Genomic DNA, 25,026 nt, shown 5'->3' on the forward strand with positions numbered 1-25,026 from the left:
TTATGGGTATTGCAAGCCTTTGTGCTAATATCTGTTGAGGATCACACTCTGCCTGCCTTGGCAGCTACTGTGTTGCAGATTGTTCTACCCCATGCATTGGGGCCAAAATGTCCCGAACTGCTCTGCTGCTCTGGTCAGGGTCTAGCAAGAGAGAGAGAGTTGGGGAAGAAGGGGGAGAGACTCGAAGAATAAAGACAAGCCAGGGTATGTGGTCAGGTCTAATTTACTCCTTTATTTCCCCTATTCCCTTATATTGACCTCTCCTTTGACTTCACCTATTGACACTATTACAGGAAAACCCTGGTATTTATAAGCACAAGTAGGGGAACACAGGTGAAAATCCTAGTCAGTCTTGATGATAGAGGTTTCAGAGTCCTCTATTTCCAGCCTGTAATAATGGACCTGTATGGGTTTCATTTGAATAGCATCTGTTTGTTGCCTTACAAAACCCATCAGTCAGCTGAACAGCATCAACCAGAGAGATGAGAGACTTAGCAATGCCTGAATAGTCAGTGTAAAAACAACACTCTTTTTTAAGGGTAACACACAGAAATACAGAACTAATCATAGCTTTGATCTTAACAAAAAAAGCAAGGAAATCCCTGTCCCTGCTCAATCAATCTCAAACCCAAAAAACAACTATAATAACTGTGGTAGTGGGTTAAACAATATACCCCACTAAATCATAAGTTGGGGAATCAAGAGTCCAATAGAGCCACCCTGGAGATTCAGGTGGTGATGTCTCCTTCAGCACTGATAACTTCTCAGGTCAGGTTTGCTTGTTGATCTATTCCAGTTTGAAGGCAATTGTGAAGCATCTTCAGGTTTCCTTCATATTTCCTGCAAAGAAAAATTACACTTCTTAGGGGGTTTTTCCTCCCTGGATTTGTTATTGTTGTCTGTTTGTTTAATCAATCTCTCTGGCAGCCAAAGTGCAGCATCTGCAGTTTGGAAATATATGCAAACAGAACCTCTTCCCCAGATAAGCACTGGATCTGGCCCATTCCAGGTTCCAGTTAATGGGTCTTTCCAGAGGACTGTTGCAAAATTCTTTTGGTATTAGGATGCCAGAATCTATCTGCAGCACATTTTCCTTCAGAATCCAAAGGTAAAAAATTTAAAATAAAAAGTGCATGATGAAGGATATTTTGGGGGATCCCTTGGTAGGATACCCTTCCCCATTTTTTATTTTTTCAAATTGACATTTAATGGTTTGATGTGCCCTTTCTACCATACCTTGGCCCTGTGGATTATATGGAATACCCTTTTTATGTAGTATTCCCAGTCTTTCACAAAATTGGTGGAAACTGGAGGTTGTATAACCTGGGCCATTGTCAGTTTTTATCTGTTTAGGCACGCCCAATACAGCCATTGTAGCAAGCATATGAGCAATCACATGCTTGCTTGCTTCTTCAGTTTGTAATGTTGCAGAAATGAAACTACCGTATGTATCTACACATACATGTATATATTTCTGGTTTCCAAATTCATTATAATGAGTAACATCCATTTGCCAGATACTGTTTGGTATCAGTCCCTTTGGATTTACACCCAAATGAGAAACTGGGAAAAGTTTATCACAGGATTGACATTGTCTGACAATTTGTCTAGCTTGTTCTCTGGTAATTTTAAACATTACTCTTAAGGTTTTAGAATTAAGGTGATGTAACTCATGAGCCTTTATGGCCTGATCCAAATTAGATGGCAGATCTGATGAAGTCACTTCAGTGGGTAAGGCCTGAGGTCCCATTTCTGGGGTTAATACTCTGTGGGTGTCAGAACTGGGTCCAGTCCTGCACTTCCTGGTGTTGCTCGACTGAGTACAGAAAGGGATTGGTATTTGCTGGCATGACACTGACTGCTCCATAAGCCTGTTTTGGCTTGCATCGGTTTGGGGCCTGGAGCTGGCCCCTGTTCCCATTTCCCTGATTATGGGAAAGGGTGTTACCTTGTGCATCTTGTTTAGACCTACAACCACTAGCCCAATACCTTCCAGGTTTGCAGCATGGGCAGAGTCCAGGATATTTTCTGGGCTGTCTCTGGATTAACTCATTTTCTACACTGCAATCTCTTGCAAAGTGTCCAGGCTTACCACATTTAAAACATGCCTTTCTGTCTCTATTTACCAAAAAATGTCTTACAGATTGTCCTTCCATAGCAGCTGCCATAGCTAAGCCCTGTTGATAAGAGCAACCTATGTCAGAACAGAGTCTGATATACCCCGTAAGGTCTGTCTTTTCCCTACAAGGTCTAATGGCTGCTTGGCAGGCAGGATTACCATTTTCATATGCAAGTTGTTTCACATAATCTACACCTGCCTCTGCATTACCAAAAATCCTCCCTGCTGTTGTCATTAATTGATGAACAAAGCCAGAAAATTGTTCATCAGGCCCTTGCCTGACTGCTGTTAAGGATGCACCAGGGTCTCCCTTTGCTGGGAGTTTACGCCAAGCCTTCATAGCTGCATTTTGAATTTGAGCATATAAACCTGGATCATATTGCATCTGGTTATCACTAGAAGCAAATTGCCCTTCTCCTACTACAGAATCAAAGGACCAACCTTTGCCTGCCTGAATGTTTCTACTAGCTGTCTCTTTACAATTCTCATGATACTCTGAGTTCCAAATAAGATAGTCTCCACCACTAAGAACTGCTCTCACTAACATATTCCAATAACCAGGAATCAGACAGTCCTCTGCAAGAGACTCTAAAATTGCGAGAGTAAAGGGAGCAGTGGCACCAATGTTGAGATACTGCTTTTTTTTTTTTTTGATTCTTTAATAATTTGAAAATTAAACCCTGTATGATGTCTCCAAGCAACCCCTTGAGGGTCTCTGGTCTCTGATACAGGGAAAGCCTCAGCATCTCCTTCCTCTGGCGGATCTGTAGCTGAACTAAGGCTAGAGGATAGGGACTGCCTTTGGACACAGGGTTGAGAAACATGAAAATCTGGGGGATTTTTGCAGTTGGCCTCTTGAGACCACTTCCCTGTCCTTAATTTCTGTAACTGATTACTTAAGTCCTGATACTCTTTTTCTAACTCTATCAGTTGTTTAAGTGTAGAAATTTTGTCCTGTAACTCCTTTTTGGGATCTACAACCATTGTCTCCATTGGAAGAGCACTTGGAGGTGGAGGCCCATAGGGAGAGGGCATTTCATCACCATAAAATTTGACTTCCTCTTCCTCTTGGTCAGCATAATCTGGCTCTGACAAATTGTCATCAACCTTTGGTTGTATTTTGGATTCTACCTTATGCTTCTTTTTATTTTGAACAACAACAAGAACAAAAAGACAGCATTCAAGAACAAAAGCAGAAAATTAACACATGTGAGCAGCCAACAACAAAACCAAAACAGAGAGTTGAATTCAGACTGACAAATTTCTTGTCCCATTTTCCTTACCTTTCTTGAAGTGGCAGATTCATGATCACCTTCTGATTTTTTCAGTTGACCCTTCTTCCAGTAATGTCTCTTGTTCTTGCTGCCTCTCATTAAGCGCCAAACTGTTGCAGCCCAATTCTGTTCCACAGGTCGGTGTCTAGCAAGAGAAAGAGAGTTGGGGAAGAAGGGGGAGAGACGCAAAGAATAGAGACAAGCCAGAGTGTGTGGTCAGGTCTCATTTACTCCATTATTTCCCCTATTCCCTCATAATGACCTCTCCTACTGACTTCTCCTATAGAAACTATTACAAGAAAACCCTGGGTACTTATAAGCACAAGCAGGGGAACACAGGTGAAAACATGTTACCACGTGCACCATGCATCTGGGGTCACTAAACAGCAAAACAAGCTATGTGGGATAAACAAGATATCTGTCAGAGTGTGCTCAGCTGTTGTATGCTGTTGAAAAACAAGTCTCTATCAGGGTATATGGTTCCAGATGGCTGCAAAGTTGATAGCCCCTCTCTGCTTAAAGTCGGCTCCCACAGGTCCCCCTTTTTAAATTTTTTCAAAGGGAAGCCTGAGAAAACTTAGGGAAACCGTGCCTGTCCTAGGTTGGAACAAAGGACCCCAGGCTCCCTTTCAGATCCTTGGATACTCAACAGCCATTGGTTGAGCTCCTGTCTTAGGAGGGTGAGGCCTCCCTTCTTTTAGGGGCAAGGGTCTCGGTATGCTCTCTTAACAGTCATTGACTATCCAGCTTAGCATGTAAGTTAGGGGTTAATCCTAGTCAGTCTTGATGACAGAGGTTTCAGAGTCCTCTACTTCCAGCCTGTAATAATGGACCTGTATGGGTTTCATTTGAATAGCATCTGTTTGTTGCCTTACAAAACCCATCAGTCAGCTGAACAGCATCAACATGAGAGATGAGAGACTTAGCAATGCCTGAATAGTCAGTGTAAAAACAACACTCTTTTTTAAGGGTAACACACAGAAATACAGAACTAATCATAGCTTTGATCTTAACAAAAAAAGCAAGGAAATCCCTGTCCCTGCTCAATCAATCTCAAACCCAAAAAACAACTATAATAACTGTGGTAGTGGGTTAAACAATATACCCCACTAAATCATAAGTCGGGGAATCAAGAGTCCAATAGAGCCACCCTGGAGATTCAGGTGGTGATGTCTCCTTCAGCACTGATAACTTCTCAGGTCAGGTTTGCTTGTTGATCTATTCCAGTTTGAAGGCAATTGTGAAGCATCTTCAGGTTTCCTTCATATTTCCTGCAAAGAAAAATTACACTTCTTAGGGGGTTTTTCCTCCCTGGATTTGTTATTGTTGTCTGTTTGTTTAATCAATCTCTCTGGCAGCCAAAGTGCAGCATCTGCAGTTTGGAAATATATGCAAACAGAACCTCTTCCCCAGATAAGCACTGGATCTGGCCCATTCCAGGTTCCAGTTAATGGGTCTTTCCAGAGGACTGTTGCAAAATTCTTTTTGGTATTAGGATGCCAGAATCTATCTGCAGCACATTTTCCTTCAGAATCCAAAGGTAAAAAATTTAAAATAAAAAGTGCATGATGAAGGATATTTTGGGGGATCCCTTGGTAGGATACCCTTCCCCATTTTTTATTTTTTCAAATTGACATTTAATGGTTTGATGTGCCCTTTCTACCATACCTTGGCCCTGTGGATTATATGGAATAACTATTTTATGTAGTATTCCTAATTTCTCACAAAATTGGTGGAAACTGGAGGTTGTATAACCTGGGCCATTGTCAGTTTTTATCTGTTTAGGCACACCCAATACAGCCATTGTAGCAAGCATATGAGCAATCACATGCTTGCTTGCTTCTTCAGTTTGTAATGTTGCAGAAATGAAACTACCGTATGTATCTACACATACATGTATATATTTCTGGTTTCCAAATTCATTATAATGAGTAACATCCATTTGCCAGATACTGTTTGGTATCAGTCCCTTTGGATTTACACCCAAATGAGAAACTGGGAAAAGTTTATCACAGGATTGACATTGTCTGACAATTTGTCTAGCTTGTTCTCTGGTAATTTTAAACATTACTCTTAAGGTTTTAGAATTAAGGTGATGTAACTCATGAGCCTTTATGGCCTGATCCAAATTAGATGGCAGATCTGATGAAGTCACTTCAGTGGGTAAGGCCTGAGGTCCCATTTCTGGGGTTAATACTCTGTGGGTGTCAGAACTGGGTCCAGTCCTGCACTTCCTGGTGTTGCTCGACTGAGTACAGAAAGGGATTGGTATTTGCTGGCATGACACTGACTGCTCCATAAGCCTGTTTTGGCTTGCATCGGTTTGGGGCCTGGAGCTGGCCCCTGTTCCCATTTCCCTGATTATGGGAAAGGGTGTTACCTTGTGCATCTTGTTTAGACCTACAACCACTAGCCCAATACCTTCCAGGTTTGCAGCATGGGCAGAGTCCAGGATATTTTCTGGGCTGTCTCTGGATTAACTCATTTTCTACACTGCAATCTCTTGCAAAGTGTCCAGGCTTACCACATTTAAAACATGCCTTTCTGTCTCTATTTACCAAAAAATGTCTTACAGATTGTCCTTCCATAGCAGCTGCCATAGCTAAGCCCTGTTGATAAGAGCAACCTATGTCAGAACAGAGTCTGATATACCCCGTAAGGTCTGTCTTTTCCCTACAAGGTCTAATGGCTGCTTGGCAGGCAGGATTACCATTTTCATATGCAAGTTGTTTCACATAATCTACACCTGCCTCTGCATTACCAAAAATCCTCCCTGCTGTTGTCATTAATTGATGAACAAAGCCAGAAAATTGTTCATCAGGCCCTTGCCTGACTGCTGTTAAGGATGCACCAGGGTCTCCCTTTGCTGGGAGTTTACGCCAAGCCTTCATAGCTGCATTTTGAATTTGAGCATATAAACCTGGATCATATTGCATCTGGTTATCACTAGAAGCAAATTGCCCTTCTCCTACTACAGAATCAAAGGACCAACCTTTGCCTGCCTGAATGTTTCTACTAGCTGTCTCTTTACAATTCTCATGATACTCTGAGTTCCAAATAAGATAGTCTCCACCACTAAGAACTGCTCTCACTAACATATTCCAATAACCAGGAATCAGACAGTCCTCTGCAAGAGACTCTAAAATTGCGAGAGTAAAGGGAGCAGTGGCACCAATGTTGAGATACTGCTTTTTTTTTTTTTTGATTCTTTAATAATTTGAAAATTAAACCCTGTATGATGTCTCCAAGCAACCCCTTGAGGGTCTCTGGTCTCTGATACAGGGAAAGCCTCAGCATCTCCTTCCTCTGGCGGATCTGTAGCTGAACTAAGGCTAGAGGATAGGGACTGCCTTTGGACACAGGGTTGAGAAACATGAAAATCTGGGGGATTTTTGCAGTTGGCCTCTCGAGACCACTTCCCTGTCCTTAATTTCTGTAACTGATTACTTAAGTCCTGATACTCTTTTTCTAACTCTATCAGTTGTTTAAGTGTAGAAATTTTGTCCTGTAACTCCTTTTTGGGATCTACAACCATTGTCTCCATTGGAAGAGCACTTGGAGGTGGAGGCCCATAGGGAGAGGGCATTTCATCACCATAAAATTTGACTTCCTCTTCCTCTTGGTCAGCATAATCTGGCTCTGACAAATTGTCATCAACCTTTGGTTGTATTTTGGATTCTACCTTATGCTTCTTTTTATTTTGAACAACAACAAGAACAAAAAGACAGCATTCAAGAACAAAAGCAGAAAATTAACACATGTGAGCAGCCAACAACAAAACCAAAACAGAGAGTTGAATTCAGACTGACAAATTTCTTGTCCCATTTTCCTTACCTTTCTTGAAGTGGCAGATTCATGATCACCTTCTGATTTTTTCAGTTGACCCTTCTTCCAGTAATGTCTCTTGTTCTTGCTGCCTCTCATTAAGCGCCAAACTGTTGCAGCCCAATTCTGTTCCACAGGTCGGTGTCTAGCAAGAGAAAGAGAGTTGGGGAAGAAGGGGGAGAGACGCAAAGAATAGAGACAAGCCAGAGTGTGTGGTCAGGTCTCATTTACTCCATTATTTCCCCTATTCCCTCATAATGACCTCTCCTACTGACTTCTCCTATAGAAACTATTACAAGAAAACCCTGGGTACTTATAAGCACAAGCAGGGGAACACAGGTGAAAACATGTTACCACGTGCACCATGCATCTGGGGTCACTAAACAGCAAAACAAGCTATGTGGGATAAACAAGATATCTGTCAGAGTGTGCTCAGCTGTTGTATGCTGTTGAAAAACAAGTCTCTATCAGGGTATATGGTTCCAGATGGCTGCAAAGTTGATAGCCCCTCTCTGCTTAAAGTCGGCTCCCACAGGTCCCCCTTTTTAAATTTTTTTCAAAAGGGAAGCCTGAGAAAACTTAGGGAAACCGTGCCTGTCCTAGGTTGGAACAAAGGACCCCAGGCTCCCTTTCAGATCCTTGGATACTCAACAGCCATTGGTTGAGCTCCTGTCTTAGGAGGGTGAGGCCTCCCTTCTTTTAGGGGCAAGGGTCTCGGTATGCTCTCTTAACAGTCATTGACTATCCAGCTTAGCATGTAAGTTAGGGGTTAATCCTAGTCAGTCTTGATGACAGAGGTTTCAGAGTCCTCTACTTCCAGCCTGTAATAATGGACCTGTATGGGTTTCATTTGAATAGCATCTGTTTGTTGCCTTACAAAACCCATCAGTCAGCTGAACAGCATCAACATGAGAGATGAGAGACTTAGCAATGCCTGAATAGTCAGTGTAAAAACAACACTCTTTTTTAAGGGTAACACACAGAAATACAGAACTAATCATAGCTTTGATCTTAACAAAAAAAGCAAGGAAATCCCTGTCCCTGCTCAATCAATCTCAAACCCAAAAAACAACTATAATAACTGTGGTAGTGGGTTAAACAATATACCCCACTAAATCATAAGTTGGGGAATCAAGAGTCCAATAGAGCCACCCTGGAGATTCAGGTGGTGATGTCTCCTTCAGCACTGATAACTTCTCAGGTCAGGTTTGCTTGTTGATCTATTCCAGTTTGAAGGCAATTGTGAAGCATCTTCAGGTTTCCTTCATATTTCCTGCAAAGAAAAATTACACTTCTTAGGGGGTTTTTCCTCCCTGGATTTGTTATTGTTGTCTGTTTGTTTAATCAATCTCTCTGGCAGCCAAAGTGCAGCATCTGCAGTTTGGAAATATATGCAAACAGAACCTCTTCCCCAGATAAGCACTGGATCTGGCCCATTCCAGGTTCCAGTTAATGGGTCTTTCCAGAGGACTGTTGCAAAATTCTTTTTGGTATTAGGATGCCAGAATCTATCTGCAGCACATTTTCCTTCAGAATCCAAAGGTAAAAAATTTAAAATAAAAAGTGCATGATGAAGGATATTTTGGGGGATCCCTTGGTAGGATACCCTTCCCCATTTTTTATTTTTTCAAATTGACATTTAATGGTTTGATGTGCCCTTTCTACCATACCTTGGCCCTGTGGATTATATGGAATACCCTTTTTATGTAGTATTCCCAGTCTTTCACAAAATTGGTGGAAACTGGAGGTTGTATAACCTGGGCCATTGTCAGTTTTTATCTGTTTAGGCACGCCCAATACAGCCATTGTAGCAAGCATATGAGCAATCACATGCTTGCTTACTTGCTTGCTTTCCAAGTTTGTAATGTTGCATAAATGAAACCATTGTATGTATCTACACATACATGTATATATTTCTGTTTTCCAAATTCATTATAATGAGTAATATCCATTTGCCAGATACTGTTTGGTATCAGTCCCTTTGGATTTACACCCAAATGAGAAACTGGGAAAAGTTTATCACAGGATTGACATTGTTTGACAATTTGTCTAGCTTGTTCTCTGGTAATTTTAAACATAACTCTTAAGGTTTTAGAATTAAGGTGATGTAACTCATGAGCCTTTATGGCCTGATCCAAATTAGATGGCAGATCTGATAAAGTCACTTCAGTGGGTAAGGCCTGAGGTCCCATTTCTGGGGTTAATACTCTGTGGGTGGCAGAACTGAGTCCAGTCCTGCACTTCCTGGTGTTGCTCGACTGAGTACAGAAAGAGATTGGTATTTGCTGGTATGACACTGACTGCTCCATAAGCCTGTTTTGGCTTGCATCGGTTTGGGGCCTGGAGCTGGCCCCTGTTCCCATTTGTCATCTGAATATTTTTATAGTCTTTAATATCGTCTATTGTCTGTCTCCTCAAGTAAAATGCATGTGAGCTTCATTAAACACAGACTTCCATGTTATTTATATCTACTGATACAAGTCATGACTAATGTTTAACAGTTTTGAGAATTGGAAAAGGTCTGAGAATTTTAGCTAAAACTTTAGCCAGCCAGCATTTGGGGATATCAACAAAAGCCAGGCCCCAAGTTCTGGAAAATGATTTGATTATCTTGTCACAATGGCTAACCTGTCAATATTTGTATCAAACGGCAATTCCCCAGAGATTATATAGGAAGAACCATATGACTTCTAAACAGAAATTGTCTTGTGCTATTAAAAAAGATCATCAAACTTTTTTTTATGTCCCTAGATGTTTTAGGAGACCAGTAACCCCACCTGAGTGTTGCTAGGAAACATGTGTCTTTATTGTTCTAGACAGAAAAACAAAACAACTTACCCTTTGTGCCTAATTGAGAAGTTGCTTCATTTGTCAAGACTATTTGTTATACAAACACCCTGGAAAAGATTGTCTGAAACAAAGTGACAGAGTTTTTCTACAGACAAGACAGGCAGAAGCATGAAAGAAAACAGATACAGTGCTTGGTAGATACTCAATACATATTGGTTATTAAACAAACAATGCTTTAAATTGTTGATTACCATTATTTTAATTTTCCAATACATAAAATCAGGCAATGGGAAAGTGAACAATTTATCTAGAGGCATGCAGCTAATTTGGATGTACACACAGCCCCAGGACACAGGAGACAGAACTGACCTCTCCTTATCTTTTACCCCAGCCTGGCAACAGTCTATCAGGAGTTTAGAAATACACAGTGGATAAAGGAGAGAAATGGGTAAAAACAAAACCAGGAATGGAAGAATGGAAGAAAGGGAAGAATAGAAAGCATGCTTGAGATCTACATGTCTGCTCATCCATTCAGAAATACAGAGGAGACAAACAAGACCTTTGACTTAGCAGAAAGATAAGAAAACCACCCCTCAGAAAGGGAGGAGGCTTTCCCAAAACCCAAGAGGATATCACGAATCCAACTATTTTTCTTTTCCTGGCCAAATTTGGGTCCAATCTTTTCTGCCCCTTATCTACCTAGGTACATCCTCCCCAGCCTGGAGGCCACACGAGTCAATCAATAACCAAAGATACCTATTATAGGGTACAGTGGGTGGAGCCTGTACTACCATCAACATATATGACCACTCTTCATTCTCAGAAGAGAAGTACCCTACATAATTCTTCTGACCTTTGCATCCAGACCTGCAATCATGAAGGTGGCAATTATCTTTCTTCTCAGTGCCTTGGCCCTGCTCAATTTAGCAGGTAGGTGTTTTTGAATATTCTTTAAATATTAGTAAAAACATTTGACTTGTTAATTTATACGTCTTGTAAATGAAGATAGTCTAGCTAACTGATGCCAATGAGTTGAATAACAGAAATGTTTCTAGTGCAAATTATGGGAGAGAGAGGAGGTTATTGCTAATACAATGGAGGAAAGCTCCAGTAATGTGTCTACATAGATAGTCATGGCTTGCTCTAAAGACAAGGCTGTTACTTTAGTAGTGATTTGGTGGCTAATAAAGGGTTTGATCTAAAATACCCTTTTAACTGTAAAAGGGCTGTTAGACTATGTAAATCAACTTACAAAAGTGAAATTCTTATAAACTTGCATAAAGTAAATAATAATGACCACCACTTAGTTTGCAGAAAGTCATATTTTTAGTCATTAAATAGTTTATATTTGATCTGTAAAATACATCTTGTTTGAACATAGGAAGGAATCCCTAAACTTGTGAGAATGACAGGATATGCTTCTGATTCTGAGGTCAGTTGGGTTTTTATAACTGGCATTAATTAATATTTTCACTTTTGTCACTTATTGCAGAGATTGTGACAAAAGCCAAAGCTGTGCTTCATTAAGAAGTGGAAGACCATTGCTAAACATTTCAGATAAATATTTATGGAAGCAAGAACCCCTTTGTCCCACCTCATGCCCTATAATTAATACAAGTAAATAAATACCTTTAGTGAGCTCCTGCTCATTAATTTTTTGGCCTCATTTACATTCTGGATCCAAGGGGACCCCAAAAGCTGCATCTTTTTGATAAGTCCCAGATATTTTTTTTCCCTTAGAGATCACTGACTGAAAATTAAGTTTTAGAAACATTTCTACTTTAGGAGCTCTCAGACTGGTTTTCTTTCCCTTACAAACTCACTCACATTCACAGTTAGCATCTATCTACTTTTTAAAAAAACAACTACATTTTACATTATAATACAATTACATCACTTTTTCTTACAATTCTCTGCCAAATCCTTCCATGTACTTCCTTGCTCTCTTTCTAGTTCAGTTTTTTAAATTGTTGTTACATATGTGTATATGTATCATATGCTTTGATGTCTGCCACACATGTTTTCTGAAGAAGGAATTGACTCTTTTCTGAACTATGTAAATACATGAAATACAAGTTTAAAATATGGTTATTTGGTGTAATGCACTGGTGGGAAAAATTCTCTTTGAGAACTGGTGGTGAGTTGTCAGAAAAGTCTTATTTTTAACATTGTTTACAGAAGAGACTTAATTACATCAGAAGACCTGATGGCTATTTCCCATACTGCCACCAATACCCTGAGGTACAGATATTTATAATTCACCAACTGTGAGATGAAAATTCTGTTGGGTACAGAAAGATCATTGAAGGACATGTCAAAGGAATCTGAATTGTTACTAGTACCTACACATTTCAAATTCTGAGTAGAATGTTTCTAATCTCAAGAAAGTAGATCAAATTTCCTAAAATGCCAAATCGACCTACTCAGTAATGATCAACATTTTACTTAATTCCTTTCAAAATCTTAGTGGGCAGAGAGGGAAGAAAACTCATTTGGTATTCTTGAAGGTCAAATGTAAATAAAAGATTTGGGAAGTGCAAGCAAAGACATCATATGAAACCTATATTCTTTGACACCTAAAAATAGATCTGACTTCATTATTTGAGATCCAGATTAATGTTTAATTTATGTTTTCTAGGTAATACTACAGCTCAGGAGTGTATAAGAAAGGTAAAGAGAATTTTATAATTTATTATAATTTATAACCTCATTGGGAGGGGTTGACAGATGATTTCTCTGTGTAGTCCTTCTTCTCCAGGAACTCACTCAGTAGACAAGGCTGCCCTCAATTTCCAAGAGATCTGTCTGCCTCTGTTTCCCAAATAATGGGATTAAAGACACACACCACTGCCACACATCTACTTTTATAATTTCTTAATTCTCTAATTTCCTATGCAGACTGAAATTGCTTTATCCTGTAAAAGTACAGCTAGGATCTGAGCATGCGTGATTTTGCCAATTTGCAATCCAAAGTATTTGGGAGCCTGGTTTATGAACCACGTTTGAGGTCAGGTTGGACTACACAGTCTAGACCTTGACATAAAGAGTGTTGGGGAATATATACCCTAGCAGTTACATTTTTGGTAATTCAAGTCAGGATTGGGGGATCAACTGATAGGGAACCTTGGCTGCTAAATGCAGGATTCATAGTACTTTCCTAATCTGCATGGTGCTTTGTTCAAAGACGAGCCCACTGATGCCCCTGTAACTGTCTACATCCTGTTGTAAAGGAGATTTTTATACAAACACTAAGGTTGGCTGGTGGGATATGTAGTTTAACTGGAAGCTCTTGTGTTCATTCCAAGTAGCCCTTACTTCTGACTTGATCAGGTTGGCTTTTCTTGCTCCTAATTCCCAAAGTAGACTAGAGGAAATGCCCCTCATCTCATTACATAGGAATACCTAGGAGAAAACCAGTGATGAACCTGAAGCTTATAGTGAATAAATTATTACACTTTTGGTAAGAATTACAGAACAAATCTGGCATAATTAAAGCCTAAATCTAGTTCTCCAAGTACTGATGTATGAAGAATAAAGGTTAACAAAACAGGGATGATGTCCTGTAATCAAGAGGTGTTGTGGTAATGCCCAGGAACTGAGAACCAGGATCTAAGTATCACTAGATATGTGACTTTAAGTCAGTTTGTCACTTCATGAATCTTCCCTTGAAGAAGAGTGTAATGATAACTTTACAAGGTCTTTTAAGGCTAGCTCAATAAATAGATAACTGACACTTTTGATTAAAGGGTGAAACTTTTTCAATAGAATAATACATAAAATCTAGGACAGAGACCTATAAGAAGTGTTTAATGAGAATCAGATTTTGCTGAAAAACACAAAGAACTGGAAGCATAGATACCATCTAGGATGACTATCCTGTCAGCAGCTGTGTTATCTTGCTCCTCTCATCCCACATCTCCGTAGTATCATGCCTTAATTGGGGAAAAGATAATTTTTTATAACTTGCAGATGAATTGACTGAAATCAAGGAAGAAACCTGTGGACATATGATGTCATATATCTAGAAAAGGACCATAATTTGGCTTTAACTCAGCTTTCTAAATTTCAGGGCCGATTTATTTCTATTGTGGTTGTTGTTTTCCTGTGCAATAGTCAGTGTCATTATCTTAATTGCAAACAAACTTAAAACAGTCTTAATATTTTATTATAAAACCAGACATTGAAAAACGATAGAAAATAACTCTTTAATTCTGTGTATAGCCTAATTGTGTTGGTATAACTACTCGTTGTCCCCCGAGATATGAACCTGTGTGTGGGACTAATGGAATTACTTATCCCCTTGAATGTGTTATGTGCCTTGCAAACAGGTGAGGATACAGTTTAATTTTAATTTATTTATGACTCAAATTTCACATATGTAATCAACTTAAAGGCTAGTCAATAAATGGAACTGTCTTTTCATAAACTTGGTATGATAATATGATATAAAATTGCTTGGATGATAAAAACCCCATTTTTTAAGCAATACATTGATACTTTAGATTTAAAAATTCTATATATACAAAATGTCTTAAATCTTTAAAAAAAAAAATCAGTTCTTAATAATAGCAGAAATTGCATTTTCTAATGCACCCCCAAATTAGCAAGTATGATTTATATAGTATTTAGTGAACAAACATGTATTATAACATTAGTATTCATGGCTTAAGAGAGTTAGCCTCAATAAACTTTAATTTTCTGAAATATTTAATGTTGGGGAACAGGAATCAGACTCAGAACACTGGGACAAACAGATATGTCATGATAATTTTCCTCTTACAATATGACTGACTTGTTGCTATATGCCCGTCATTATGCTAAGCCTTCCTTGTTTCCCATGTTGCTGTTACAAAAGTACAAACAAACAAACAAACAAACAAAACACTCATGAGCACATGTAATCACTTCTTATAAGTTGTTGTGATTGTCAAAAGAGTGTAAAGTGTTACATGACCAAAACAAAAATGGTAATATCCTTGAACTGAAAGGGCCAAGAAAAGCTTATTGAAAGGAATGCCATTTAAACAAGGCTCCCAATTTCAAACAAACAACAGAGACACCAAAAGTGACAAAAAAAAAAAAAAAAAAAAAAAAAAAAAAAAAAAAAAAAAAAAAAACCAACTTAGGTTTTCTAGAATTGACTCTATGCTAACAACTTCAGCTCAGGCTCATGACTATAAATTGTCTTTATTCCTCTGCATAAATCTCTCTTCTATGATGCAAACTCTCTTCAAAAATAGGTCTAAATAATTTCAGAAAAGTCTCTCAGTTTATCCAGGATTGTAGACATTGTAGACTCCAAACAGTAGGCATTTGGCTTTATAATGAGGGTGTGTCCAGTGTCTAAAAGTTGCCAGGCATGATAGCACAAGCCTGTTTCTCCCACACTGCAGGCTCAGGCAGAAGAAACCTGAATTCCAAGCTAGTCTGTTCAGTCACCTGTCCATCTGGGCCAATGGTTTAGGCCCTGGCTCAGTAGATTGGGAGGAGCAGGTGAACATTTTGGAAAATGTACACTTGCAACAACTTCTTAATTTTCTCATGACCCATGTTGTTGACATTAAGGTCACGTGTCATTCTTTCCATCCACAGGGAGCAGGAGGGCACCTCGACACCCTGGGGATTTATGAAATGTCCAAGTGTGAGGTCTAAAGTTCAAAGGCCTTTGAAGTGAAGCATTCAGAAAATAATAGCAAAATGCTGAACACTCATTCATCTGACCTGTGAACCTACTGGTTATAGTTTACTCTTTGCATTCTTTCAAATATGTGTAGCTGTAAAGGCACATTCAACTGTCTGAGCATGCAGCATTTCACTCTGCATTCTGAAATAACACTTAAGTCTAGAGATAAGTTTGGCTTTCTCAAACATAAGAGATATTCTAAGGTTTGTATAGTCCTTTGTTTCTATTGCTCATTAAAAGTCAGAGAGAGATCCCATCCCTGATACTACCAGGAGGCCCAAGACCCAGAAGCTAGATAGTTCAGAGACCTAGGATAGAATCAAACATGATTGGGATGAAAAGTCAATAAAATGATTCCTAATGATATTCTGCTATACTTGCAAACAGAAACCTAGCATAAATGTTATCGGAGATGCTAACACAGACCCACAACCAAATATTAAGCAGAGCTTGGGGAAAGGGGAATAGAAAGAATTGTAGGAGCCAGAAGGGTCAATGATACCACACAAAACCCCACAGAATCAACTAACCTGTGCTGGTAGGGGCTCACAGAGACTGAACCACCAACCAAGGGAGCCTGTATAGGACTAACCTAGGCCATCTGCATATGTTACAGCTGTGTAGTATGATCTTTTTGTAAAAGTGCTAATGGTGGCAGCAGGGGTTATCTTTGACTCTGTTTCTGGCTTCTGGGATGCTTTCTCTCATACTGAGTTGCTTTGTGAAACCTCAATACTAGAAAGGTGCTTATACCTACTGCGATGTGATATATCCTGTGTTTGTTTGGCTATTCATGGGAGGCAAAGCCTTTTTTTTCTCTTTTTTTTAAAATTAATTTAATTTAAGATCTTTACTTACTCATTTTACTTCCTGTTCACTGTTCTTCTTCCAGTCACCCCTCTCCTATAATCCTTCCCCCATTCCCTTCCTCTTCTCCTCCTAGTAAGGGGGCCTGCATGTGGTATCCCCTGACCCTAACATTTCAAGTCTCCTTGAGGCTATGTGTGTTTTCTCCATTGAGGCAATACAAGGCAGCCCAGCTAGAAGAACATATCCCACCCACAGGGAGCAAACAGCTTTTGGGATTGCTTCTGCTCTGGTTGGTTGAGACCCACATGAAGACCAAGCTGCACATCTGCTACACATTTTCGGGGAGGCCTATGTCTAGCCCATGAAAGGTTTTTGGTTGGTGGTTCAGACACAGAGCCCCAAAAGTCCCTGTTAGTTGACTCTGTAGAACTTCCTGTGCTGTTCCTAACCCTTTAAGGAAGTAATCCTTCCTACTATTTTTCCATAAGAGTCCCCAAGCTCCATCCACTCTTTGGCTGTGGGTGTCTATATCTGTCTAAGTCAGCTGCTGGGTGGAGCCTCTCAGAGGACAACTTACTTCTGTCTGCAAGCATAACAGAGTATCATTAACAGTGAAAGGGATTAGTGCTTGCCAATGGGATAGGTCTCAAATTGGGCTAGTTATTGGTTGTGTATTCCCTCAGTCTCTGCTCTCTCCTTCATGCCTGCATTACTGTAGATAGGATAAATTTGGGTTGAATGTTTTGAGAGTGAGTTGTTGTCTCTATCACTCCACTAAGGTTCTTGACTGGCTACAGGAAGTGGCCTCTTCAAGTTCCATATCACCAATGTAGTGAGTCACACTTAAAGTCACCCCCACTAATTTTTGGGCACATCCTAGGTCTCTGACTTATCCTGGAGATACTGCCCCCACCTCCTCACCCCCATCAATTGCAGATATCTATTCATTTTCATGGGCAGTTAGCAATCTCTCCTGTCCTTCAACCCACATTATCCCAAATCCCCCATTCCTCTCTCTTTCCAGTCTCTCCCAGTTCCCTCCCTCCATCTGCCTTTGATGACTATTTTATTCCCCCTTCTAAGTACAGTTCATGCTTCTTCTCTTGGGCTCTTTTTGTTTAGCTTCTTGGGCTGTGGAGTATAACTTTGTACCTGTATATTATGCCTAATGTCCACTTCTTAATAGAAATGGAAGAGTAGATAGGTCTAGAGAAGAGTATGTTGGAGAAGAGAAAGGAAGGGAAACTGCAGACAGTCTGAATCTAAAATTAATAATATTTTTTAAAGTTGCCCATACAAACAGCAAAACTGGACCCAACAGGTTGTATTTATATATTTATACACTCACACATAACAATAGTAAAAAAAAAGAAAGAAAGAAAGAAAGAAAGAAAAGGTAGCTATCAATTTGAAAGTGAATGGGGGATGAAGAGATAGAGGGAACTTGGAGGGTGTGGAGAAAGAAAAGAGAGAAGTGGTGTGACTATATTTTATTTATAATGTAAATTTTTGTAAGTTTCACAAAAAATGAACTATGTTGTCACTATTACCAGAGCCAGAATCGGACTCTATTTATTGGGGGTTGTGATGCTCTGAAAACACCAAACAGTGCTTTCTTATGATGGGCCTTGTAATTATGAGGGTAGCCAGGTTTGTTAAATTAGGACATTATATGCCTTCTGTGCTTTGTTAGAGAAAGTGTCAATAACTCTTTTTTACAGAAAAACAACTACTGACAGAACATTCATTGGTGCTAGAAATGTTGTCTGTCTGTTGTTATGGGTTAATACATGACTAATAGTCATTGGCTCTTAAAAACAGATGGTACAGACAGTGTACTATCTATTAGATAGTACACTGAGTTACTGATGTTTAAATATTGTTAAATTTTTAAGACAAAACAACTACGTGTGGCTAATGCACAGAGTGTAGCAAAGTGAACAGCAGAGCTGTGGATAACAGGCTTATGTACATGACATTGAACTGGGCACTACCATAGGTTAACATTAATGTTAAAATGAAGAAATAATGGATGCAAAAATGTATCCGTGAAAATAGATGAGTATTGCATCTTCTTCAACAATAAATAAAATAGAAAATTTGTTGCATGCTAGTGTGGTCAAGATAGCAATGAATAAAGAGAGAATTGTAGAAGCAGTCATATAACTAAGGAACAATTTCAGAATTGAAAGGACATTTGGGTTTTGTGAGAGAAACTGGTTTGCTCAAGGTAACATGGGAACAGCAAAAACAGTTTTAAGGAAAGAAGTAGACCTTGGTACTGGTTGCTGTTAGGGGAATCAAGATTGGCTGGCAGAATCGGGCTCCTGTCTTCGAAGCTGAAATGTGTAACATCTAGAAAGCCCTGCGATAGCCTGGACAACAGACCTGGTCACTAAGCACAAAGCATCAGCAGTAAAAGAAGCAGAGATGAATTTGAGATTCACTTCAAGGGTTGCCAGTAACACTCCATTAGGCTTATAAAGAACAATGACCCATAGTTTTTCTACTCTGTTGTATACCTTGTGGACATAATAAAAAAAGCAACAGATACTTAATGAATACATTGACTGAATAAATGGATTAGAAAAAAGAAAAAAAATCAATAAATCATAACCTTGTTCTTTAAAGAAAGGCAGAATTATTTTTAAGTTTCATTGTTATTCTCACATCATCATTTATTTGTGGCACTAAACTTCAAGCCAACTCTTAATTTATTTTCCTTAAATCTCTTCTACAGGAATCGTGACGTGCCTATCCTCATTGAATATGATGGGGTTTGCTAAAATTGAAGATTTTGAATTCTGTTTAAGGCTACCATTATTTTTAGCAACTGAGTTTGTTGAATAAATGCATTTGAACAAACCTTGTTCTTCTCAAAGCTTCCTGTTCAAAGGCATGGGTGAATATATTGAGGACAGGGAACTGGGCAAAGACCCAGACTAGACTAAGCTTCACCAGTTAGTTCTTCATGCTCGTAATATCACACACTGCAGATGACAACAACACACAGCTGAGCATGAACATGTGTGATGAGTAGAGTTTGATTAGGATGCAGAAGGTAGCCCATGCCATGCCCAAGATGTAGCCTGACAAAGAGAGAAGGGGGTGTTCACACAAGGAAATGAGTGTGAGTGCTTTGTGTACCCCACATTGTTTCACTTGTGAGCCACCACAACTCTGCAGAGTTATTCTTGTCCTGTGAGTAAACATAGAAAAATAAACTCGATTGACTAACAGTCTAGCAGACAAGCTGCCAGAGTGCTCTTTTAGATCTGGTGACCTTCCTTTAACCACAGCAAGCACTCCTTTTAAACACAATCACCTCTTGTGGATTATGCCTTGACTTTCTTCAATGGGAATTCTAGATAATAGTCACCTACTCTAAGATTCCCCCATGTCTATATTCAATAATAGAATAAAGATGTGATATAATAGAACATAATCAAATAAATTAGAAATGAGGAAGTGTTCTCAAGGAGGAAAATATCTATAATTACTTAAAAATAAAAAGGGGGAAGCATCTTGAGATTCCGAGTTTCTAAAAAAATGTAGTCTAAGATGGAAAAATGGTAGAGAGGTAACACAAGTGAGACTGTGTTAGGATCTGTAATACAGTGGAGAATGGGTCAGCCACTGAGCCAGAAATAACAAGGAAATCAGAAATACATTAGGAAAGCATACTTGCCCAGTTACCCACTTCTGGTGATATTCCAATATTCCTGCCTTGAAAAATGAACTCCTACCACTAGAGGGTGGTGTAATCTAGAAACTGACTCAGCTCAAACAGCCTGAAAGCTCTCACCAAATACCTTGCTATCTCAAGTTATCAATGCAAGATGGCTCCAAGTGTCTGATCTGTGATGCTAGAGGACACTTGGAGGGCACAAAACCTTAAGGAATTCCCTAATGGTCAAATTATTTTAATCACTGAATGTTGTAAGTTGCCCTGTCTTGTGGGACCTGTCTGCAAGTACACACTCACACACCCACACACCCACACAGACACAGAGAGAGACAAAGAGAGAGAGAGAGAGGAGAGAAAGAGAGAGAGAGAGAGAGAGAGAGACTGAAACAGAGACAGAGAGAGACAGAGAGAGATGAGACAGAGATAAAAAGACAGACACACACAAACAGAGACAGACAGACAGGCAGAGACAGAGAGACAGACCGAGACAGAGAGAGTGAAAGAGAGACAGAGATGGAGAGATAGAATGAGAAGAGACAGGGAGACAGAGATAGAAAGACACACAGACAGAGTTTGTTTTTTTAATAATAATAAGATGTAAGGCCTAATCTCAAATCTACCTTTATGACACTGCTCCTAGGCCCATCAGAAGGCAGGCATGTGGAGTCTGTCTCTGCATGTGGTACTTATGTTTCAAAAGGAGTATCTAATAAACCAGACATGCTGAAAAGAGTGAAATTATCAACACTGATAAGAATATAAGCTTCAAGCTATGAAGTGTGATTCAAAGAAGGAAAATTGACTAAAAACAAAATCCTTCTGAACTGGGAGCGTCTTTTAAAAAGAACTTCTAGGATTAACAATATAATGCAATTCAGCTCTAAATATAGTTTCTGTATCACCTGGACTCCTTCTCTCAAACTCATTCTGAGTCCCTCTTCCCAAAGTTTCCCCTTCCTAACATAATATATTATTTTAATAACAGCTTATAGAGTCCAGTTACTGCTGCTCACACAATCATGAGTGTATCATCATCCACTGTTATTGTCAATATATGAAAGACCACATTCCTAATAAAAATTGACTCCCGCCCCAGAAACCATCAATTGTCAAGAGCTCCTCCTTAGGGGTTGGTACTTCTGTGGCCCTCCTATATTTATGCTGAAATGCTGGATGTCTTCATCTAGTATAGGCAAAATATCTTCCCATTATCTGCTGGGGGGGGGGAGCTGTTTTCCTCAGTGAAGAGATTCTGAGTGTGTTAATCACAATCCCAGGAGTGGCCCCACGCTGGGAAGCAGTTAGCTAACACAAATAGAGCTCCATGTTTTCTAGTTGTTTTTTTTTCTTTTGATTTTTTTTTTTTTATTTTCAAGACAGAGGAAAAACCATGAAGATGGGTGGATAGGAGTAGGGGGACAGGATCTGGGAGGAGTTGGGGAATAGGAAAAAATATAATAAAATGTATTTTATGAAATTCTTGAGAATAAATAAATATTTTAAAAAACCTTTTATGTTTTCTGAGCCTGGGAGAATGAGATGTGATATTTATGCCCCAGTTATAGCAGAGAACTCCACACAAGCTTGTTCTCTGTATTTGGTTAGGAGTCTCTATACTAACTGAACAAAAATGCTTCTTTTATAAGTACTGAAAAGTGCACTAATTATGAATATAGATATGTGTTTTTAGAAAGCAATATTATACTATGTCCAGTAAATTTACTCCTAGTTCCCAGAGTATGGCTTTTTGGACAGATTTATCATACCATGGATAAGTGTCCTCCTGTGAAACAGGCTTCAAATTTAGTCAAAAAGTAATTGATTACATCATTAGCCTTCATGAGGCTATCAGCTCTCAGCGTTCAGAGCTGAGCAAGATGTTGCCTTTGATTCACAGCACTTACATAACACTTTCTGGTCCTCTGTAAGCTGGCCAATATGAAGGAAGCTTCTAGGTCAGTTTCATCTTGATTTCTCTGTGATTAAAATATTTGGTGTTTTCCTCTATAGAATCTTACCACCTAGTTATGGTGGGCAGCCAAGAACAATGGTAACAATCTGGATTATTTGGAAGATTTTTTGGATTCCCCAGACCAACAATTTTTTTTATTTTAGCAACTCTTGGCTTCTGGAGAAACATTACTTCACATGTATGGTAACTAAATTTAAACAATATATTAAGTTTATGAAGTAGTGGGTTTGTTTATGTCTTTTCAAACATCCTCAGCTGCCAGAAGCTATGCTGTAACCTATGGGAACAGCTCATGGGTGTTTTGCAAATGGAGCTCCTTGGGCAAGGCTCTTTGGAGATTGCCCTGGCCAGGACCTGTGCAGAAGATGCTGCAGACCCCTGCTCTGATTCTATAGAAGGACATGAGCTTCAAGCCTTTCTAGCTCATATCCTTTCTTCTTCACTTATTTTCATGGCAATTCTTAGTTAGCTTTGTCAGTAGTGATGGCAGCTGATATTCCTGGAAACAAAAGCTCACTAAGGTTTGTGACTATTGCTTACATAACTGTTCTAAAAGAGAGATAACTATATTCCAAGATCTTAGTAGATAATTTCTTAAAAGATGACATTAAAAACCTACAGACCTCACAAGAAAGAAATAAAGGGCATAAAAGGTCATATTTCCCTCCAATGCCAGAAAATCAAAAAAGGAATCTAAATCTTCCAGTCTTTTTGGAGGTAAAATACAAGTAGATACTGCCAGGAAGAATAGAAACTCGGCCCCAGAAGTTAAGATTTAGATATTAATCGTTATCATTGTGAGGATGTATGAAGAAGATGACCAAAAATACACAAAAGTCACATATAGGCCATAGAAATTAGACCTATACCTGAAAAATATTATTCTAGATAGGGTATCATTCTCTCTGCTGGTTTCAAAATAAAAGCAACATACTGTTAAAGTCTAACCACACAGCTTGAATCTTTCATTTCTGAAATGGCATGTTTGCTGCTGGCCTGGGCACAGTACAGATAGGAGGTGCCTGGCTAGATATAATCACTTGGCTAACAATACAAAATTCATGCTTAGATATGAAGTAAAGGTTATTTAATGCTTAGATACTGTAAAGGTCAATTAATGACGACAATGGAGTAGGGAGGAGAAAAAAAACTGAAATGGATAAATGTTGATGATTCTTAAAACATGATGAAAGAGAAATGAATTGAAACTGCTCATGCTTGAATGCTTTGGAGTTTGTCTAAATAAAGAGTGTTCGAGCTACTAGGGCCATCTGGTTGAGAGACAACTGCTGGTAAGACTTCTCATTTTTGTGGACTCTATACATCTGTCCTGTGGTCTGGAACCTCATTGGAGCCACACTCCAGCACTCAACAAGGGTTACTTCTCCCTCAACTTCTTTCTTTTCATTATACTCTCATTTCTCTATCCATCTGGATGTTCCTGTTGGTTCTGCTTCTCTCTTCCTAACACCTGTGTTCTACTCTGTCTCCTTCCTGATCATCTTTTTTTTTCCACTCCCACTACCTATGGCCCATTTCTGGTTTTCTGACTTCTACAGGCCTTCAAATATAAATGTACAAATGTAAAGAGTCATTCAACCATTCAGTGCTAGAAGGCCAAATGCCAAATATTCTCTGTCATATGAGGTCTTAAACTTCACTTAGCTTCACTTCATCTTAGATTCCAGAGACAGTAACCCTGACTGCAACCCATCCCCACACCCAGTGCAGGAGCCATTATCTAATATTGCAAACTGAGACTGCCTTGGAGCAACAGTGATTTATCTCTTGACCCAAATAGTTCACTCAAAAAATGACAATTGTGACTATTTCTTTGAAGCTGTCCAGGATGTAAGGTTGAGTCACTGTCTTACACTACTATAACTAGCCAGGAAGACTGGATGCCCCAGTGTGGGAAATTCAAAGATGGGGAATGGGGAGTGTTTGGATGGGTAGGGCACTCCCTCAGGATAACGTGTTTATGGGTGGGGGGGATGGGGAAAGTGGACAACATATAAAATGTAAATAAATATAATATCCAATTAATAGCCTTCAAAGGAAAGCTCTCTAAATCATTATAATTTTAGTTTTGCAAACTTTATTATTAAACACTTGCAAATAAAATAAGTGTTATACATCAAAATTAACCAGACTTAAAGACTATACATTTAAGTCAATTTATATATAGTTAGAATAGGCAATCTGAAACTGTAGAGATTCACAAAAGATTCACACTTTCACTATTGAGTCTATATTGACTACTTACCTGTCACCAAAATCAAAAATTCCTTGACACAATTAGAACTAGAAAAATCAATTAGCTCTAGACTCCATTTCATATGTGTGTCTATTTTCTGCACATAGTCCTTCCTCATATTTAGCCTTTCTTGTTCTCTGCTTACATGTTATACTGTACCCATGTATCTGTTTGATTATATATGTCCATATAATCACTCTGTATTTTCTATATATGAGGGAGAATATGTGTTTTTAATCTTTCTGAAATTGTTTGACATCACTTAATATTGTACATCCTAAGCCTATCTATTTTTCTACAAGTTTTATAACTTCATTTTACTTTAAAGCTTAATATTATTAATACATTATTCATATATATACATATATGTTTATATTATATTAAATTATTCTTTCACCTATGTTGGTGTGCAACTAGGCTAATTTTAATTCTTTGCTATAGAGAATAAAGAAACAATAAATATAGAGTACAAATACCTCTATGATATGATGTGGAGTTCTCAGTGTTTATGCCTAAGAATGAAGTAGCTATGTCACATGGTAGTGTCTTAAGGTTTCTATTGCTATGATGGAACACCATGACCAAAAAAGTAAGTTGGAGAGGAAAAG

At 38.9% G+C, this 25,026-nt stretch overlaps 1 protein-coding gene and 1 long non-coding RNA gene across 8 annotated transcripts; one reads left to right on the plus strand and one right to left on the minus strand.

Moving 5' to 3' along the window:
- Positions 1-209: 209 nt before the first annotated feature.
- On the minus strand, positions 210-10,570 carry LOC143434325 (uncharacterized). Of its 6 annotated transcripts, none has more exons than XR_013103742.1 (5): positions 10,378-10,570; positions 10,057-10,129; positions 7,228-8,491; positions 3,403-4,664; positions 210-840 (listed from the first exon to the last, which is right to left on the minus strand). It is a non-coding gene; the product is annotated as an uncharacterized LOC143434325 (long non-coding RNA). The 6 variants fall into 6 exon arrangements; XR_013103745.1 differs by having other exon boundaries at positions 7,228-7,363; positions 8,371-8,491; positions 10,057-10,570; XR_013103743.1 differs by having other exon boundaries at positions 7,228-7,363; positions 8,326-8,491; positions 10,057-10,570.
- On the plus strand, positions 8,746-19,366 carry LOC143434324 (serine protease inhibitor Kazal-type 1-like). Of its 2 annotated transcripts, none has more exons than XR_013103739.1 (4): positions 8,746-8,760; positions 10,712-10,938; positions 12,647-12,678; positions 19,242-19,366. XR_013103739.1 is itself a non-coding variant. In XM_076912719.1 (4 exons), exons 1-4 carry the CDS (start codon positions 10,884-10,886, stop codon positions 19,285-19,287), a joined length of 240 nt encoding a protein of 79 aa, XP_076768834.1. In that variant the 5' UTR covers positions 10,735-10,883; the 3' UTR covers positions 19,288-19,366. The 2 variants fall into 2 exon arrangements, 1 of the variants encoding a protein (XP_076768834.1); XM_076912719.1 differs by lacking the exon at positions 8,746-8,760 and adding an exon at positions 14,230-14,336 and having other exon boundaries at positions 10,735-10,938.
- The last annotated feature ends 5,660 nt before the right edge of the window (positions 19,367-25,026 follow it).

This window comes from Arvicanthis niloticus, chromosome 14 (genome assembly GCF_011762505.2).
Source record: "Arvicanthis niloticus isolate mArvNil1 chromosome 14, mArvNil1.pat.X, whole genome shotgun sequence".
In the NCBI taxonomy this organism is placed as follows: domain Eukaryota; kingdom Metazoa; phylum Chordata; class Mammalia; order Rodentia; family Muridae; genus Arvicanthis; species Arvicanthis niloticus.

What these genes read in the sequence shown, in the direction of transcription:
- LOC143434324 (XM_076912719.1), top strand. Translation starts at nt 10,884, where the DNA reads ATGAAGGTGGCAATTATCTTTCTTCTCAGTGCCTTGGCCCTGCTCAAT. An exon ending in GGCCCTGCTCAATTTAGCAG is followed by an intron (nt 10,939 to 12,646) that starts GTAGGTGTTTTT and finishes TATGTTTTCTAG; the next exon opens with GTAATACTACAGCTCAGGAG. An exon ending in CTCAGGAGTGTATAAGAAAG is followed by an intron (nt 12,679 to 14,229) that starts GTAAAGAGAATT and finishes TTCTGTGTATAG; the next exon opens with CCTAATTGTGTTGGTATAAC.